The 17,799-nt window shown below is 36.6% G+C and overlaps 1 protein-coding gene across 4 annotated transcripts in view; it reads right to left on the bottom strand.

The window, feature by feature from the left end:
• SLC25A21 (solute carrier family 25 member 21) overlaps positions 1–17,799 on the bottom strand; it is a 256,563-nt gene that overhangs the window by 1,667 nt on the left and 237,097 nt on the right. For all 4 annotated transcript variants that reach the window (XM_030485273.1, XM_030485274.1, XM_030485276.1 and 1 more), the window contains 4 exons: positions 17,421–17,528; positions 12,343–12,507; positions 3,224–3,405; positions 2,364–2,416 (listed from right to left, as the gene is read on the bottom strand). In XM_030485273.1, coding sequence (XP_030341133.1) covers positions 2,364–2,416; positions 3,224–3,405; positions 12,343–12,507; positions 17,421–17,528 — 508 coding nt within the window. The remainder of the gene's footprint in view (positions 1–2,363; positions 2,417–3,223; positions 3,406–12,342; positions 12,508–17,420; positions 17,529–17,799) is intronic.

The raw sequence follows: 17,799 nt of genomic DNA, 5'->3' as shown, positions 1-17,799 counted from the left end.
AAATTCATCACCAGGGTGATGAAAATACTTCCAGGTAAGATTCAAGAAAGGTTTTCAGCTGTTTGTTTACCATGTCTAAAGCAGAAGATCATTGTATTGAAATTAGTATAATCTTTCTGTGCCTGTACCTGGCTATGCATCCGCAGGCAAAGTTTTGATCTGATGAATCATAGAATCACAGAATGGTTAGGGTTGGAATGGACCTTTAGATCATGTAGTTCCAACCCCCATGCCATGGGCAGGGACGCCTCACCCTAGACGATGTCGCCCAAGGCACTGTCCAACCTGGCCTTGAACACTGCCAGGGATGGAGCATTTACCACTTCTTTGGGCAACCTGTTCCAGTGCCTCACCACCCTCACAGTAAAGAACTTCTTCCTTATATCTAACCTGAACTTCCCCTGTTTTAAGTTATGAAATGGCATTACCTGGTAGAACAGTTTATACCAGTAACAGTATAAAATCCAAGCTTGAATGCCATATTTACTGTTAGAAAAGACAGACTAAAGCTCTTCTCTAGCCAGGCTGTATGAGGTAAAGAAGGGAACATTTCAGAAGTTGTGTATATGTGTGTGTATATAGATACATAACTAAGCATACAGAGAAACTTCTAACTGGAATAGACGGGTAAAGAGAATGAGATTCCAGGCTGCAGGACTAAAACTATTGCAATCTGCTATTCGTGGGTGCCAGCACTGGGGCACCAATATTTTCTTGCCTTTGCCTGTTGGCTCAGTTAGTTAGTGAGTTAGAGTGATACCTCTAAAAAGTCTGCTGCTGAACTGGGCTGACCTTACTAGGCAGATCGGGTAGGCTCAGACAACCAGGCACACAGAATTACCATGTGAATTTTCCCATGTTAATTATCCTAATGAACCATCATCAGACTCGAAATCCTCTGTGAACAGCAATTCACAGACAGCTAGACAGAGCAAAAGCTTGCAAAAAGCTCTGACCAACAAACAAATCACAGACACAATGTCTAAGATAGGATTTCAACTAAAATCAAGGCTGAATCCAATTCTCATACTGTGTGATCAGTTTGTGTATCTCCTCCTGAAAGCATTTGCATGTTGAAAGAAAGAATTACCTTTCAGTTACAATAAAGATTGCATTATTGTTTAATCAGAAAGCCAAAAGTGCACACTTAACTGACTTGCTGGATCTGGGCCAGAATGCATAGTCATTTGTAAGCTGCAAAATTTTATTCCAAAATCTGCTGTGTTAATGGGTACTGGGGAAGCGAAACTGCCTTCTCTTTGTCCTGTACGTCTAGTATCTTTGGAGTATGAGGGAAAAGGCTTTTAGCTCCAGAGTTATGCCTGGCTGCCTTGTTTCCCCTCCCCACCTTCCTTTACCCTGCACAATAACCAGGCATGGTCTCACACTTAGCCAGACGGGTTGGATATGCAAACATTTACAGACAAACCTAATGCCTCCTTTATACTGCAGAACAGACTCTGTACCTACTTGCTTTTAACCATGTGTGTTCTTGCCTATTAAACCACCTTACACAATTTGAAATACAATTTCATGTGAATGGGATACTGTTCAAATTGGGGCTTCTGCTCTTTTTGACACAGACTGCCTCTGTGGACTGGCAAAGTCTAAGGGCCCAGTGCTTTGCTTTCAGGATTAATCAAAATCGGCTAGGGAAAAATAGTCTAAAAGTCAAAGAAGATCTAGCTCTTAACCACTGTCCTCCTGCATTTGGAGTAACAATCAGTGAGAACAAACCCAGTGTTAAGCTATCCTTGTCCTCTTAGTCTTCTAGGGCCACGCAAGGCTCTTCCCAGCTCATGCTATCAGCCTTTTAGAGTCTGTTCTTTATAGCCCCTGCAGAGCACAGGAGAAGAAAGTAACTGGAATTTGATACGCTTGGGCTATGCTTCGACTAGTTGAAAGCATTTACACTGGAGAGACTCTTAACTTGCATTTTAAGGTGACTTTAGATGGGTACAGAATAGTCCTAGTGAAACCAAAAATTCACATTAGAAGGAACAGGAAGCTTAAGACACACTTCTAAAGGCTTTACAGTTCTGGCATTTGCATGGATGCACTTTGGCTTGTTCACAAATAAAGCAATTACATAATCCAGCAGTTACTTGGCTCTGCAGTCCTCTGATGTGTATGTGTAAATGATTTTTTTAGGCACAGATTTAGCCAAATCCATCTGTGATACTATTAGATGATGGTATTATCAACAGAAATTATTCCAAGGTGAAAGAGATTTTGATGATTTCTGGTACACTGTTTCATTTATTTGACTGATGCTTACTACATTTTGTCAAGAAACTGAAATGGAAAAATGGGAAGAAAAAGCAAGAACAAAAGCAATATAGAAATGACAGAGGGAAAATTACCTGGACCAAGCCGCATGATCTTGGGAACCAAGCCTTTGTACAGAGCCAGATATCTGTAGCAGAAGAAAAACAAACAAAACATTTCAAACAATATCTTGCTCTAAAAGAAGAATGGAATTTTAGCATGTGTTTGTTAAAATGCTGGCAGAGCACTTAGAAGCAATTATTTGAAATTACATATGTTCAATAGCAGGCCATATCTGGATTTTAACATTTTACAGAGGCAGATCAGATGAAGAGAAAAAGTTAATCAATGTTCAGCCACAAAAGCAATGTTGTGAGCCTAGCCAATCAGAAATATGACTTTAATCAGTGATATGGTTTTACTTTCAAGACAAGTCTGTTAACAACAGCTGCATGCATGGACAAAATGACCGCTATAATTGAATATCAAAGCTACAAGTCAGTCCCCACTTGAGAAGTATTTTAAAAAGTTGGAAAGCATTATTACCACAATATGCCCTGATTTAATTATTTCAGCAGTCATTTTAAAGGTACAGAGGTCTATACAATTACAATTAGAATAAATTGGGAAATAATCTGTTTTCTGTTGATATTTTACTTTTACAAAATGGAGAGTTGAAAAAATTACATGAGATATATGAAGCATTTATTTGTGGAACATAAATTTTGACAAGCCAATAACCATCTTGTAAGTTGTTTGTAAAAGTTCACATGGAGTAGAAGGATATCTTCTAATTCTAAAGAACATTTTCAAAATGTTGCATTGTGCTCTTTTGATATGTGAGTTCAGGGTGGCTTAATGGTCCTTATCAAATCTGAAATATAACAACGTGGTTTTATGGACCCATATGAACTAAAACAGAGGTCTGGACATGTATAAAATAAGAATGTTTTACCCTTCCTCTTTATAGACTGTTGCCATAGTTTTAAAACAGGTTCTGTACTTGATCTCTCCAGGAACTGGCTGTGGTCCTTGAATCCTACTTTTTGCAACATCAAAAGGAATGTTAATAATTGAGGCTATTGTTCCTGAGACTAGCCCTATTCCAAATTTCCTCAAAAACTCCAAATTTGGATCCTGCAAAAAAAGATAAAAAGAAAGAAAGAATAAAAAGGGAAACGGAAGGACCTATGCAGGTTAAGCAGTATAAAGTAATATGTATTTAATCAAAAAACTCACACAACACACTCGTGTTATTTTAGCGGAACACATTAGGATTTCCTATGCTGGAACTTGTTTTCTTGACAATCCTATTGGCTATGTTTTTACACATGGTCTAAATTGCTGAAGTACACATTTCCTCACACAGGATTTATAAACACAGTTCATAAAGAAAGACTGGTATGGCATATGGGGATGATTTGTATAATTGGGCTTCACAATGTACTTAGTATTACTGTATCAAAACAGGAGAAATCCAAGCACACTATTAGCTAATTGGCCAGAATATTTTACAAATGACAGCAACTTCCACCATGAAGCCTACTAAAACGCTCATTTGTGTGTTGGACCCCCAAATGCTAAATTAAATAAAGGCTAATCTCAGTCTGCTGCCATTCCCCTCCAGGTTTTTTACATTTATTTTCACATGTAGCTGATCCACTGTACTGAGAAGTGCTAGCTTCCTGTTATTAACAATCCAACTCGGCGCAACTGCAAAAGAGCCTCCACGTTCTGCGCATTATAAACGGTGGTAACTCACTCAGCTAATTGGCTGAAGAATTTACAACAGATATTGTTTCTGAACCCTACTATATGTTCATGCTAAAAGTTAGAAGCAGGTTAGAAGTGCATCTAAAAACTTCTTGGCTCATTCACAGTTCACAGTTCAACTGGGTTTTATTTGATCTTTTAGAAAGACCTCCTACCTTGGCGTTTTCTATGACATCAAAGAACCCAGAGTTTATCTAGGAGTCAAAGTCTCTTGAAGCAAGTTTAATCCTATTCCTTTAAGTAGTGGAAGTCACAGGGAAGTGTGTTCCAGGGCATTTCCTATGCACATAAATTTTTTGCTATTGCTCTTCAACACAAAGGACACTTTTTTTTTGCTATATCAGACTCCATATATGTAGTTCCTTTTTTTTTTCATGAAGATACTTCAATTATAGAAAATTGTCAGTAAAATAACAAATGACCTTGCCATGTTAAAACATCAGTGTGATATTAAAATGAAAGAGTTCTTTGTTTCCTAAACCTGCACATTTGTAACTGAAAAAGGAAACAATGAAGTTTTCCTTTCTAGATTAGCAACAAGAAACACAAATTGTAACTTCCATAATGTGCACTGGACGAAGTCCATGCAAGTGTTTAAAGAGAAATGTCAAAATCAACAGGGCTTTTTATTGCTTGCAGAAAAACTCAACACCTTGATTTCACAAAACATGAAATATACTGGCAATACCTTTTAAAAATTAGAATTACTTGTGGTACGTAAAGAATTGAAAGACTTTATTAGCAAAAAATTTTAGCAACAAATTTCTGTTTATTCTGTAATTTACCACACTGACAGTGGTCCAAATGCCAAAAAAAAAAAAAAAAAAGGCAATATTTTTGGTATCTAGAGAAGAAAAAAGGATCGCTTTTGAAGTCTGAGAGGCAGCAGTATGGCAGCCCCACTCCAGCATGGTGCCTGCCTACCTCCAGGCAGCAGGCGTATGATTATACCCACACCTGAAAGCTAAGTAGTATTCCAGATTGTACTAACCTCCACAAACCAGGTTGCAGCTAGCAGGCTCCCACTGCTCTGTTGACTTTTCATAGTCCAGAAATGTCACAAAATTTGGTGCAAGGACACTTTCTGCCGTAGTGCCAAGCACAGTGGGCTGCCGTCTGGGCCAGGCAATATATGTCAGGCAAATATTTACTTGTTACACATTGAATTTCAAGCCTTACTGCTCCTGACATATCCTTTTTATTTAAATGATTGAAAGTTTTCATATTTTGCTGAATTCCCAATGCCAGTGTTGTCTGGTTTATGACTGAGAGTGCCACAGACCATAGGATACGGTGGGTGTCTGGTCAAGTGAGTGTCTATTAAAACCTGACACTGCACCAACACAACTAAAGGAAAATCAAACCAAATTGCTTTATATCTATTCCAGTGACACAAAAAAAGTTGAAAGGCAGCATTTTGCCCATTGACAAAACTGGATTCTAACAAAATGTGCTGGGGTGTAGACTAGCTTTGCTATGTAATTTGATTTTTTATTATGTATTTCATGGGAAATTTTTTTATGGCATCCATCACTATAATATCTGGGTAATTTCATTCGTATAACAGATTAAAATAATTTTAGCTGTTAAAAATAATTAAAAAGCATTTTTTTCCTAAAAGTATAGCTTAGTGGCATTTTACTGTGTTAATACTTCCAATTGAAAAAAGAGATTTGCAAACATAATTTATGCCTCTAGACAAAGGAACATTGTCTATCAGTTAGGTGCCAGTTAGTGTTATCAGGAAGCAGTGTCTTTCTTTTTACACTGAAACCTGTCCTTTCCCAACCCATGGGCAATGCCAAAATACTCCTAACGGTCTAGAATCCTATGAAAGATAATGTAAGGATAAGGTAACTGTCTGGTGCTAAAGCTGCAAGTGGCTAGCAGTTATCCTCATATTATTGTCACTAACTTTGCACCATGCAGTTCACTAACCAAATATGATATATTTCATATGTCACACATTAGAAAATAAGCTTCTGAAAAGCTCCTCTTGCTTTCAAAAATGGCAGAACTGGAGGAAAATCACACATGAATTCTGATTTTAAAGCAAAGACAATTCTTATGTAGTATGAGCAGAATACATAGAACAGAAACTTGAGTTTAGATGATACCACATCACAGTACAGTATACCACAAGGAATTGAACTTCAGGTTTGCTTATTCACAATGGGATAATTTTACTGTGGTTGGATAACATAATCTGTGACCTTTTTACCATGCTCATCATAATCACATTTCCTGTACACCAGAGTCCCTGCCCTGTGAGCACCAGCAACCATTAAAAATATGGAAATTTAGGCATCACTAATAAATCTATGGCCATATCTATGCATGTCCTGCTGGATTTCCCCGCTTTCTTTGGGAAAAAAATTTTGAGATGTTATCTCTCTGCTTTTTATGCTTCATTACTCCTGTTGTAACATATTTAAAGTAGTAAAGACTCCATAAGTTCCTCCTGATTCATATGCTGCTTAATTTCTTTTATATTTCATTATTTATAGGAACAGAAAATTCTAGCCCTAAATCTAGCACATACACACCAATGTTCAAGAGTGTGTCTCACTGGAGACACATTTAATTTATCAGTTTCAGTCTCCAAAGCTCCAGGCTTTCCTTTCCCTATCATTTATTTGCTGGGCACTTTCTCAAAGCCTCACTTTATATCTTCCAGACTACCTTCATCCATACTGATGGAAGGTCACTTAATTCACTAAGCAGCGTAGATATTAATCCATCAATGAAATAACTCTTTGGTAAAGGCACGTATGCTTGGAACTTGATTAATTTTATTTTTCCAGAATAACTGAGAAATGACTAGAATAGATAATGACTCACCATACTAGATATATTTGCACTGATTTAGACACCAACCCTAGGTGCAATTCAAGATTTTGAAGGTAGGACACCACACTCGCATATGCAGTGGAGAAGTGGGTACCTTCAAAGGAACAGCTCAAAGTCCCTAAGGTTGCTTGAAGTACACAGAAATAGATAATGTAGACAGACTGCTGACATGCATAATACTGTTTAGAAACTTGACCACAGAGACACTCAGGAATGCCACTTATTTTTCCCTTGTGAGGTCCTGTTCAGTCTGAGTAAAAGTGGCAGAATTTGTTGCAAAGAAACTATTAATTTTATCCTATTATTAAGCAAAAAATAGCAACAAAATAGAAAGATCAATAAATGTTAATTTGTCTAACTGAAGCTATTTTTAGAAGCTTTTTTGCTTCAATATTTGGATGTTTGTCTTGAGATTTTTTCACTTTCCCCCCCCCCCCCCCCCCGCCCAGTTGCTGGAGGTACATGTGAGAAAGAATACTTTTATGTATTTTTATGTATGTTTTAGTAGTTCTGAGCACCTTGTAGATAAGTTCACTATAAAAGATTAATGCTTACTGGATAAGGAGAATGCCAATTCCTGACAATTTGCATGAAGAATAAATAATAATATTAATAGAACAGTGTTTGAAGTTGGTAATTGCAAAGCAGTCTACTGAAGTTACTTAGAGCAGAATATCTGCATTAAGTTTCTTAAACAACTTTAAAAATGTTAGCAGTAATATTAGTTTTATAGATGAGTTACACTTGGCATGAAAAAGCCAAAAGTGATTTGAAATGACCACTAAATTTAAATACATTTGCTCAAGGTCACATAAGGAGTCAGCAGAGAAGCCAGGGTTTGCACTGTGTGCAGCACATTTCACCTCCCTGTGTGTGACAAGGGAGACTTTAAAAGACAAGGGTCAAGACACGAGACTTGAGCTAGGCTACATTGCCTGTAATCAAGTGCTTAGCAGCTAGGAACTGCTTTAGCCAGCCTGATAATTGATTTTAACCATTAAAAGGAGCTTCCTTTGGCAACAGACAGTGAAAGAAATGAACACATGGGTCTGAGGAAGGGAAGTTTCCAAGACAGAGGAGAAAAGGTATATTCAGAGAGGCAAAGTGGGAGATAGCTCTCAGGAAAGCAACAAGGAACTGCTGAAAAACTCAAATGAGTTTCTTTAAGCACAGACACTGAGCCAGAAGAAGCTGGTACAGCTGTGATCAGATGATTTGGATGCATGTAAACTCCCAGCAGAAATCAGAAGTAAGGAAGAGAAAATTATGTAGACTCACTGCAAGGCTCCAGAAGGGATGAAAATTAAAAGATGAAAGTGAGTTTCATCACTGTTGAGATAACATCATGCTTTGATTCTTTAAAAGAATATTCAAAATTTTTGTTTGTGGCTTAATCAAGATTTGATCACAACTTAATGAACAACTTCCAATTTTTATTGACCCTAAACTTCTGTCCATCTCATGATTTACATACTAAGCTTCTTACTGTAAACTACAGCTTGCTGTCTGATTAGTACAATGATGGTCTGATCTTTGTCAAAAGGCATAGGAAATGCTGAAATTACAACTACAGTAAACATAGTGATGACCAGGAAAGGCATTCTAAAATGCATAGTCACAGTTGCACTTTGTTTGAAATACATACGCTTTTTTCACACCGGTATCATCTCAGATTCCTCCTTGAGTGCAATCTCATTGCAGCAGACATTTATTTAAGTTTTTAAAATCCACCTGTCAGATATCTGACAGCATAAGAAGATGAATGACAGCCACTAGGAAAAATGTCCTGGCTTGTTTCCAGAGTGACATGGCTGGCTGCTGTATAGGGTATATAATTTCAAGCAGTCTACAATACTCTCAGTGATTTGTTTTTCTCACATACAATTTTCTGATAAAATTATTAGTCTTATGCCAGATTTATAAGTAGTATTATTATCTATCATTTACTCTTTTGCTATAACCTTTTGAACCGACAGGGCAAGGCTTGGGCTTCACTTCATCTTAAAACAAGTATCTGCACTGAAGAACTTTCAATGTAAATAAAAAACCAAGAGACAACATTGTTCCGGATACAGCTGAATACAGCATTGCCATGTTTTTTTTTCCATCCTTGTTTCAGTGCCCAGGTCATCCTATACCTGAGCTTGGATGGTAGCTCTGAGTTATTCCATTTCCCACTTTGACCCAGTCTTCTAAATCACCTTAGTTTACTATTTTTCCAGCTCTGTTTCACCACATGACGTTTTCACTGTCTTTTCCTACATATAACTTGAATGTTGGCATAGATATGAAAACAAGTAAAATAAAATTGTTGTCTGCTATCTTATTTATTTGTCAAGCTGAACAGCTAATTTTGGTTTCCCATCTCTTCTTTGCCTATAGAAGTTTGGAGCCTTTTCTCTGACAAAACAACACATAGCTCGGCTCCCACTGTCCTTTTAACAGAAGGCACATCTGTGGCAGCTAGAGCAGGCAGTGCCTGACTTGAAATGAGTTTTGCAGATGGCCAAGTTTCCAAGGGGACTTTTAACAGTAAGAAAATTCTGTATTGTTAAGAAAAATGACAGCCACTTGGAGGTGGTAGTAAGTAAAGGTTTTAATAAAATGAAAGTTTACCATCAAATCTAACTATGATTAAAAATTGAAAAGTGAGAGCTGCTGGACGCCTATGAAATGTGCTATAAAAGTAGGTGCCATAAAACTGAGACGATATAAATTTGCAGACTAATTTGATTGCTAGTGCAGAAGCATAGCTGTTAATGCTCTATGTTATACGCTAGTGGCAATTGAAACAAGTCTGGCTTATCCTATTTTCAGTAAACAGAGCATGAGGTTGGCTTAAATGGTCTGTTTAGCAGAATAGACTGAACATACGAAAAATTATTCATTATGAACATTTACAACCCACACATGTCATTTACATCATTTGAGCACTCAACATAACAGGTTTATTGTTTTTGGCAAAATAAACTGTAAACATCCCTAATTGAGATGCAAATTTAATGCACAGTTTAGCACTGTTGACAGCTAAAAGGCTCATATGGACATTTCCATACATTTTTCCACTTACGCTACAGATGGTGAACAGCAGATACATACTCAAGAGCCAAAACGATTTCAAAAGAGTAATATTCTCATTTCACAATTTTTATATATTTGTCAATATCGCAAGACTGACTTTATGATTTTCGTTTCCAGCAAAATATAAAAAAGGAAAAAATTAGGTATTGTAATGAAATCAAATACGTGAGAAATCTTGAAAAGTTACAACTGTCTAATACTTTTCAGACTAATTGCAAAACAGCTTCCACCAAATTCCTGATACAGATTTGATAACTCTTAGCATCTAGTACCTGCCTACTCACAGAAGTTTAAGTTGCAGATTGTGATCTGTTCAAGACAAGTATTGTTCAAGACTTCCATTTTCCAGTCACTGAAGTGAAGTTCGGTGCAGGTAGTTACCTGAAACATAATGTTGGCTATCAAGCCAAATGAGGCCTGATCTGTACCCTGTTAAATTCAGGGTAAGATTTGCATTGTTTTTAATGGACATTTTATCAGAATTACTGGCTGTATCTATATGTACAGAACTGTCTACGGCACTGATACCAGCTGGCCTATAAAGTCCTACTAACTTTGTTAGTGCTATTAAATGCTATTACCATTCAAAACAGACTGCCTATTAGGAATGGTTCCTTGTCTGCAGTAGCTCCTAAGCTGTACTCAGGAACAGTGTTGGCTGGTCTGGGCCAAAGCTGTGCCAGGGAACATTTAACAGCACAGAAGACTGAGTTTCAGTGACACTGTTCAATTTACTAGGGCAGATGTAGCCACTGTGGAAGCCACCATGCAAGCCACTTTGCACTGGTTGAACACAAGACAAACCTCTTCACTTATCTGCAGTTAATGCAATCTAACCCTATATCCGTTAAATTGTCGTTTGCTTTTGATAGTATGTACAGGCCAGTTAGGCCACTGGCTGACACCACTAAAGCAATTTCTCTTTCATTTTCTAGATGTACTGTACAAAAGTGCTAATTCTTAGATCATAAAGCTCTGAATACTTGCAATAATTGTTTCCTTTTTTTTTTTTTTTTTTTTTTTTTTAAATCTGAAAGGCGAGGAAAGCATGCTTATGCCAAATACTATTACTATTCTTCAATTGCTATGCAAGAACACTTCAGGATTCCCACAGAAGTTGCACACAAGCCTCTTTGCCCTTACTTGCATATGATTCTGAATGATCTGCATAACGATTATAATTTTTTTGTCGATCAACATAAACGTGTTTATGCCTCTCTTAGTACGCAGCTATGCTTGTGGTTTGAGTTTTTAGAATGTGTGATTAAAGTACATTTTAAAGTATGCTTAAATACACTAAAAGAATCTTGTAGAAACTTGTGGGTTAGCTGCTCTTGAACAATTCAATTCACTATAATAATCTGCAAATAAAAAGTGGAGCTTTTCTCCATTGTTGCCAAGAAAAATACCAGGCTACTCAGAAGTGCAGAAAAAAAAAAAGGAGGTGTTACTTCATCTGGGAATAGAAACTGATCCTTTTTGATGTAAATTGCAGCTTCCTATATTAATATCACTACATATTACACCTGTGACTGTTTAACTGTCATCATCTAAAAATCACATTAGTGAAAACACAGCTCAGTAAATAATGTCCTGGAGTCATTAATAAACTATTAGCTGTTGCTCACACAGTAATTTAGAAAGTTGCCAATATTACCACATTTTCATTAGTAAAATTTCTCTTTGTTGAAAGGGGAAATGTTTTCTTTATTATGTAAACAAATATAAGAATTTCAAATAAAATTGCTTCAAGTGAAATTACAGCTATAAAGTCTCTCTTTTTTTTTTTTTTTAACTAACAAACTACATAAAGCCCCTGAGCATGACCCTGTAAATCCTGTTTTGGGCTGGCTCCCTCCCGTGTGGATAAATCTGTCCTGTCATCCTTCAGCACTAGGTTGAACTCTTTTTTGAGTAAATAGGCCTGGTCCATTGCCAGAATACACTACGTACTGCAGATCTGCCATCTCCTCAAGCTTAGCCCCTTATTTTGTGCATACTGAAAGAAGTTCTAGAAACTGATTTTTCTCTTCTAAGCCAGTTTACCACAGAAAAGTGCATACATACCTAACACAAGCACAACATACCTGTATTCTGATTTCTGCATTTTTACATAGCTACCGTGGTATAAAAGGAAATTCATAAAAATGAGAATTCAAATATGACTGTTTATACTCAGTTTGCTTAAAAAGTGAGAAGTACAAATCCTTGGTTTGCTTCCATTAAAATGCTATAAATTCTTACAAAACAGAGAGCTGGATTAGTCACTGCTTATTAATAAATACCACAGCTTTGCACAGAAAAATACACTATTAATTAAATTGCCAAACCTCTTATATGTTTATTTATTGCATTGTACGAAGAACTTACTTTATTGACTGGAAGAACGTTTTTCACATTGAAGTAGAATCCAAAGTAAACCATGTTAAAAACTCCATGACGGCCCAGTGTTGCAGTAAGACCTTTATTTAGTCCTTGGAAGCCCAGACCACCGGTTTTAATGATCTGCTGAGCTTGAACGAAGCTAGATGGTTGCTACACAAGTTAAGCAAAAGAAGGAAGAGATCATCTTTACAAAAAGAAAACAATGACCATAGTATCATTCCATCCTGTTGACAAATACAGTGTTGCTAACTGCCATTTTACCTTGTTTCATCATATTTGTTGTTTTCCCTTTCCTGTGACCATGTAAAAATCACAACTCTCATTAAAAAAAAAATCTTAATTTTTCTGATTGCAGAACAAGATGAAAACATGACTTGGGTACTAAAGGAAAGGATCCCTGAAGCAAAGAAAAATTTCTCAAAATAATAGTTAAAAAAAAAGAGTAACATGTGGCTTTGAATATATGAATTTGGTAAGTTTTTTTCTTATCATTGACCCTGTGCTATTAAGATTATGACAGATGAAACTCTTACACAACTAGAATATACAACAATTATTCTGGACAATAGGAAGATTCTCTAGCAAAACCAATGGCACAGGATATACATGGTGTGGGAGTGATAAAAGCGACAGAATCAGAACAGGGAATTTTTAAGCCAGTATGGCTATGGAAACAGGTCCTTGGGACCCACAAATTAGAGCAGCAAAGGAGGCTATAAATATTCGTATTGAATATCAGACAGTTTCAGATTCAGTAGTAGGAATAGGGTTGAAACAGTGACAAAAAGACATATGCATTGCCTGGGAACTCTTTTGGATCTTCTGAGGCTCTTCATGCTGTTAAGAATGCAAGCCACTGCTTTAATGCACTGACTTTTGAAGGAGTTATTTGGTACACAGTACTTTTTAAAGCCAGATCACATGTTAAACTTCCTTCTTCTACTGTTGAAAATCTTGAAGTGTTGTTGTTGTCCTTTTTATTTTTTTTCTTCAGCATCCAACTGGAAATCCTGTTTTGCCCTCCTAATGAATTACTTGGCTTAAAAAGTGTAGTTAGATTTTGAAAATCAGAACACCTATTTAAATTTCAAGGTACAGAGTTAGTAAATTAACTTTAGAAATCCTGTTTTGAAAATAATGCCCAAAAGGCACAGAAATTGTTTTAGTCAGCCAACTTCCATTTGACAACAGGCAGAAAGGAAGAAATGGCCTCAGAATCTGCCTATATAGTGATAAATTCCTTGGACAGGACTTGCCTGACTACATACACATTTGATCTGTTTTCCAATACACTGTGATGCTTGGAATGAGGTATTCCCTTTCTGAATATTATAGAATTCTTTTTAGCAGAATTATAGAAACGTTCCTTTCAAAAAGTCGCTGACTTGAGTTTGGCTTTCTTCAAAGCATAAAGCCAGCTTTGGGTAACCAAATATTTAATTAGAAAGGCAAAACAGGACTTCCACTAGGAGGCCTCAACATGAAAATATAGAATAATTTTGACTACAACACTGTGAACACTGCTAATTTCAATACACTTATTTGTTTAATAGCTTTCCATTTCAAAATATCCCTGTGGTAAATCAACAGCATCAGCCAAATGATGCCTATTATATCTGGCACAGCATATGTCTGCTTATTTAGGTGACTGAGCAGTTTAGTCTTTAATACTAAGTTTCATTCTGTTTTTTCATATTTGGTAACTAATATTATCCTGTGAATGCTCTGCATACATTTCACTGTAGTTTACTTTTGTAACTACCCTCAGAGATTCAAATTGGAATCTATTCTAAAATGTAAATAGCCAGCATGGAATATGGTCCAGATATTAGCAATAATATCCTTTCTCATGCACAAAAAATTCAGATTAGAGCCTTAAAAAACACGTAATGATCCTGAATAAAGTGATTTGAGCTTAATACAACTTGCAATAGTAAGGTATTCCTTGGTCTCATCTTGAATACAGATTTACTAATGACTCAGAGGAGGAGCCTGTCAGTTGCTTAACACCTGAGATAGGGACTCATCAGTCCAAATGTAGATTCCTGCAAAGTCTACGTCTACATTTGAGCCTCTCAAAAGACTCAATTTTTCAGTCTTTCAGCGATAAAGAGGGCTCTAGTAGACAGCATTTCACTTCAGCCAAAGTAGGCATCTAAAATGTCAGCTGATCAAGCCATAGAAGGTCTGTGTTTCATCACTGATGATGGAAGGACCTTAGAATGACTAATTCAGATGGAGGAATTTATTGTACAAACATCTGGAGTTAATTCACTTCATACAACTGTTAACTTATACTTAATAGAGACCTAGTCAGTGGAATCTGGAGCCAGAATATTCTCATAGTAAAGCAGAAACTTGTATTTGTTCAATTAAACACAATTCTTAAGTCAGGTGAGAAGATTTTTATTACCACGCCAGCTTCTACAGCCAGTGAATTATCCATGGCTACAGGGAAAAACCCCAAAACCTCCAAAACCAAACAAGGTGTTGGGCCTTCTAGCAGTTTACCTTAACAAAAAGTCACCATTATTTTTACCTGTAGCAATACACATTACAAAAGTGACAATACGTGCTGTATAGTGGCCTTCCTCTTTAAATCTATCAACCCTCGAAAGATGATCTGGTACCACAGAATAATTCAGCTGTCACTGTAGTGTGTGAGTATTTGCTTTGGGGGTGTGCAGGAGTCTGGGTGTGGGTGTATGTGTTCATGTTCTTCCTTGTTCTTTTTAAACAAGATATATTTATTATTTCAATACAATAGTCAAAGAAATATGTGAACTGCATTAGGTTTCATCATACAGTGTGAAAGCTACACAATGGGATAGGTACATACTTTACTTAAACCTTTTAGAAAAACAGTGCATGGTAATTAAATGAGTGCACCATTGTCTTATGCTGCATAATACAACATACACATGCTTCTTCCAATAGGCTTGAGTTTTACATGCTTTAGTGTGAAATGTTCTTTAACATATTCTTAATGAGAACTTGAGATCATGGTAATGAAGTCACTGGAGTTTTCCTGATTATCAGCCTAACACATTTTTTAAGATATATTACAAATCGATATGTCTGTGATTTAACTGTCTTTGTGATTTAATAACTCCAGTCCCGTGGATTTTCTCATTAGGGCAAATAGACATTTTAGTTTATACTTTTGGTGTAAACTAGGTTCTAGTGGAGTTCCAATAGCATTACTTTACAATTTTACTTGTATGATAATATACTATTATTTGCATTTTGAGAACAGTTGCATTTAAATTAAATTTAAAGAATATTCACCTAAAACAAAACAAACCTGAATGCTTCTGAACAGCTACACTGTGATTACTGAAATATTCTGAAGGTGACCAAGGAAGAGAAGCTGTAATTAAAGTAAGTAATTGCATAAAATTTACTAACTAAATTACCCCAGACTTTGTTATAAAATTTCAATAGAGAAAAAAAAAAATTAAATGTGTAAAGTGAAAGGATATATTGGTCTCTTCCAAATTTACAGAAGCTGGGTTGCCCAAGATACAATACTGGTGTATTTCATGCAAAACAGAAGGTTTTAAGGTAGGTTAATTGTATCTTCACAACTGTGAGGCAGAAAAATCCAGAATATCTGCTTAGTTTACTACTGCTGGAGCAGCAGTAGTCCATAATTTTTTCATATCATCTTCCTCAGAGAAAGATCCCCTCACACATTGCTCTCTCCCACTTTCAGTCTTTCTCCTTCCAGGATACCAGACTTTTTACTCCAGTACTATATTAGCTCTCTGTTTCAGTGGCTTTGCTGCCCATGGTTAAAAGATGTTTAGGCTGGAGATTTGGGGCATCCAAAGATCTCTTTTGCATTCATTGAAAATCGAACAGAAATTTACCAAATGTTTTAAAGTTTATTCTTGAAGAGAATGCTTCTCTGCTGAGTTACAGAGTAGGTACCAGCCAGCCTATGACATTTGGAAATCAGTGGCAACATTTTGCCAGAGCGTATCTGAAAGGCTTGGCCCAAACAGCTTATGCAAATGGCCAGGTGATAAATCTCTTTACTGTGTATCTCCCCATTCAATTTGTGCGGATGAGTGCTTGTAGCATGCAAGTATTAACTCGGTCAAAATTTAATAGGAGAATATGCAAAATCATGCCGCACCAGGGATTCAGCCACACTTTTCATGCCATGCTTATGTGATTTGGCACTTCTACTATGGTAGAGCTGATTTCTCAAAAGATTTTGAAAGAGCTGATTGGACAATTGTTAGTCTTATTCCCTGAGAAAAGGAAAAAGAAACTATGACTGCCCTCCTTCCCAATAGCCTGGAACATTTTCTACAATAAAATTAATTGAAGCTGGTGTATTCCTGGGAACACTTGGTTTTGATGAATCACTGTTTTCCAGTTTAATCTTTTTTTTTTTCCTTTCAGCAGTATCCAGAACTGTAGACAAAGTAAGTTTTGCACATTGACTTCTCTGAATGAAACAATATTTGAATAATAAAACCCTGAAATGAATCAGGAATTTAAATTATTGGTGTGCTTTATTAAATAACCATTTCCCAGTTTGAGCTTATAAATGTGTAGACTTATAAATAATTTCATCCAAGACTCTGAAATCTATCAGCTACATTTTTAATACAAGTGTTAAAATGCCTGGCTAGGACATGGGGCCATGGTGTTTTACGCTAACCTTCGGTGGTCACTTGCAGTCTGGAGCCTCCTGGCGTAAATGCACTATGTACAAGGGACTCAGGTTTGTACTTCTGGATTAGAATTCTTCACAGTGTTGGGCTGCTGGCTACTCTGGAGGCTGATGGTGCACTTCACGCACAGAATATTTACGATGGAGATGCTGACGCTGCTGACAATACTCTATGCACCTCTGCATACCCAAGATCTCATGCATATCTGAAGGCATTGTCTATTGAGTCTCTTCACTCTTTTTCCATTTCTGTTAAGCATGTGGGAAAATCATTTGCATCAACTCAATATATTATAGACATTCTGCTCTAAATATGAACTTCGTAGTGCATTATGCCTAATAAAGCAGAAAAAGAAGAATGGAGCAATTCTCATACCTCTGTGAAGGCATTCTGATTTGTCTGTAAGGTAACCTTTACTACTTCAAAAGGGTTAACCACAACTGCCTCTGTCAACCCAGATCCCAAGCCAGCAACTGCAAATGCCTAGGAAAGTTAAAGTTAAAAAATTATGGAGTAAAATTTCCCATACATCAGCTTATGAATCTGAATGATACAATGCAAACTGCGACATTGCATGAATACGGCAGTATTCTCTTACTAAACAACTTTAGCCCTTGATTAGATGCTGACAGTTCATGAAGACAATATGACAATAGCCATAAACCACATTCCAAAAAATACAAAATAAAATGTCATAGCACTGTCAATGAACTCTCTTTTCAGCTGGAAGAAAAATTGTGGTACCAATTTATTA

This window comes from Strigops habroptila, chromosome 4 (genome assembly GCF_004027225.2).
Source record: "Strigops habroptila isolate Jane chromosome 4, bStrHab1.2.pri, whole genome shotgun sequence".
NCBI lineage: Eukaryota > Metazoa > Chordata > Aves > Psittaciformes > Psittacidae > Strigops > Strigops habroptila.
Note: the sequence above shows the minus strand (reverse complement) of the source record. Positions and strands in the feature narration are given on the sequence as shown.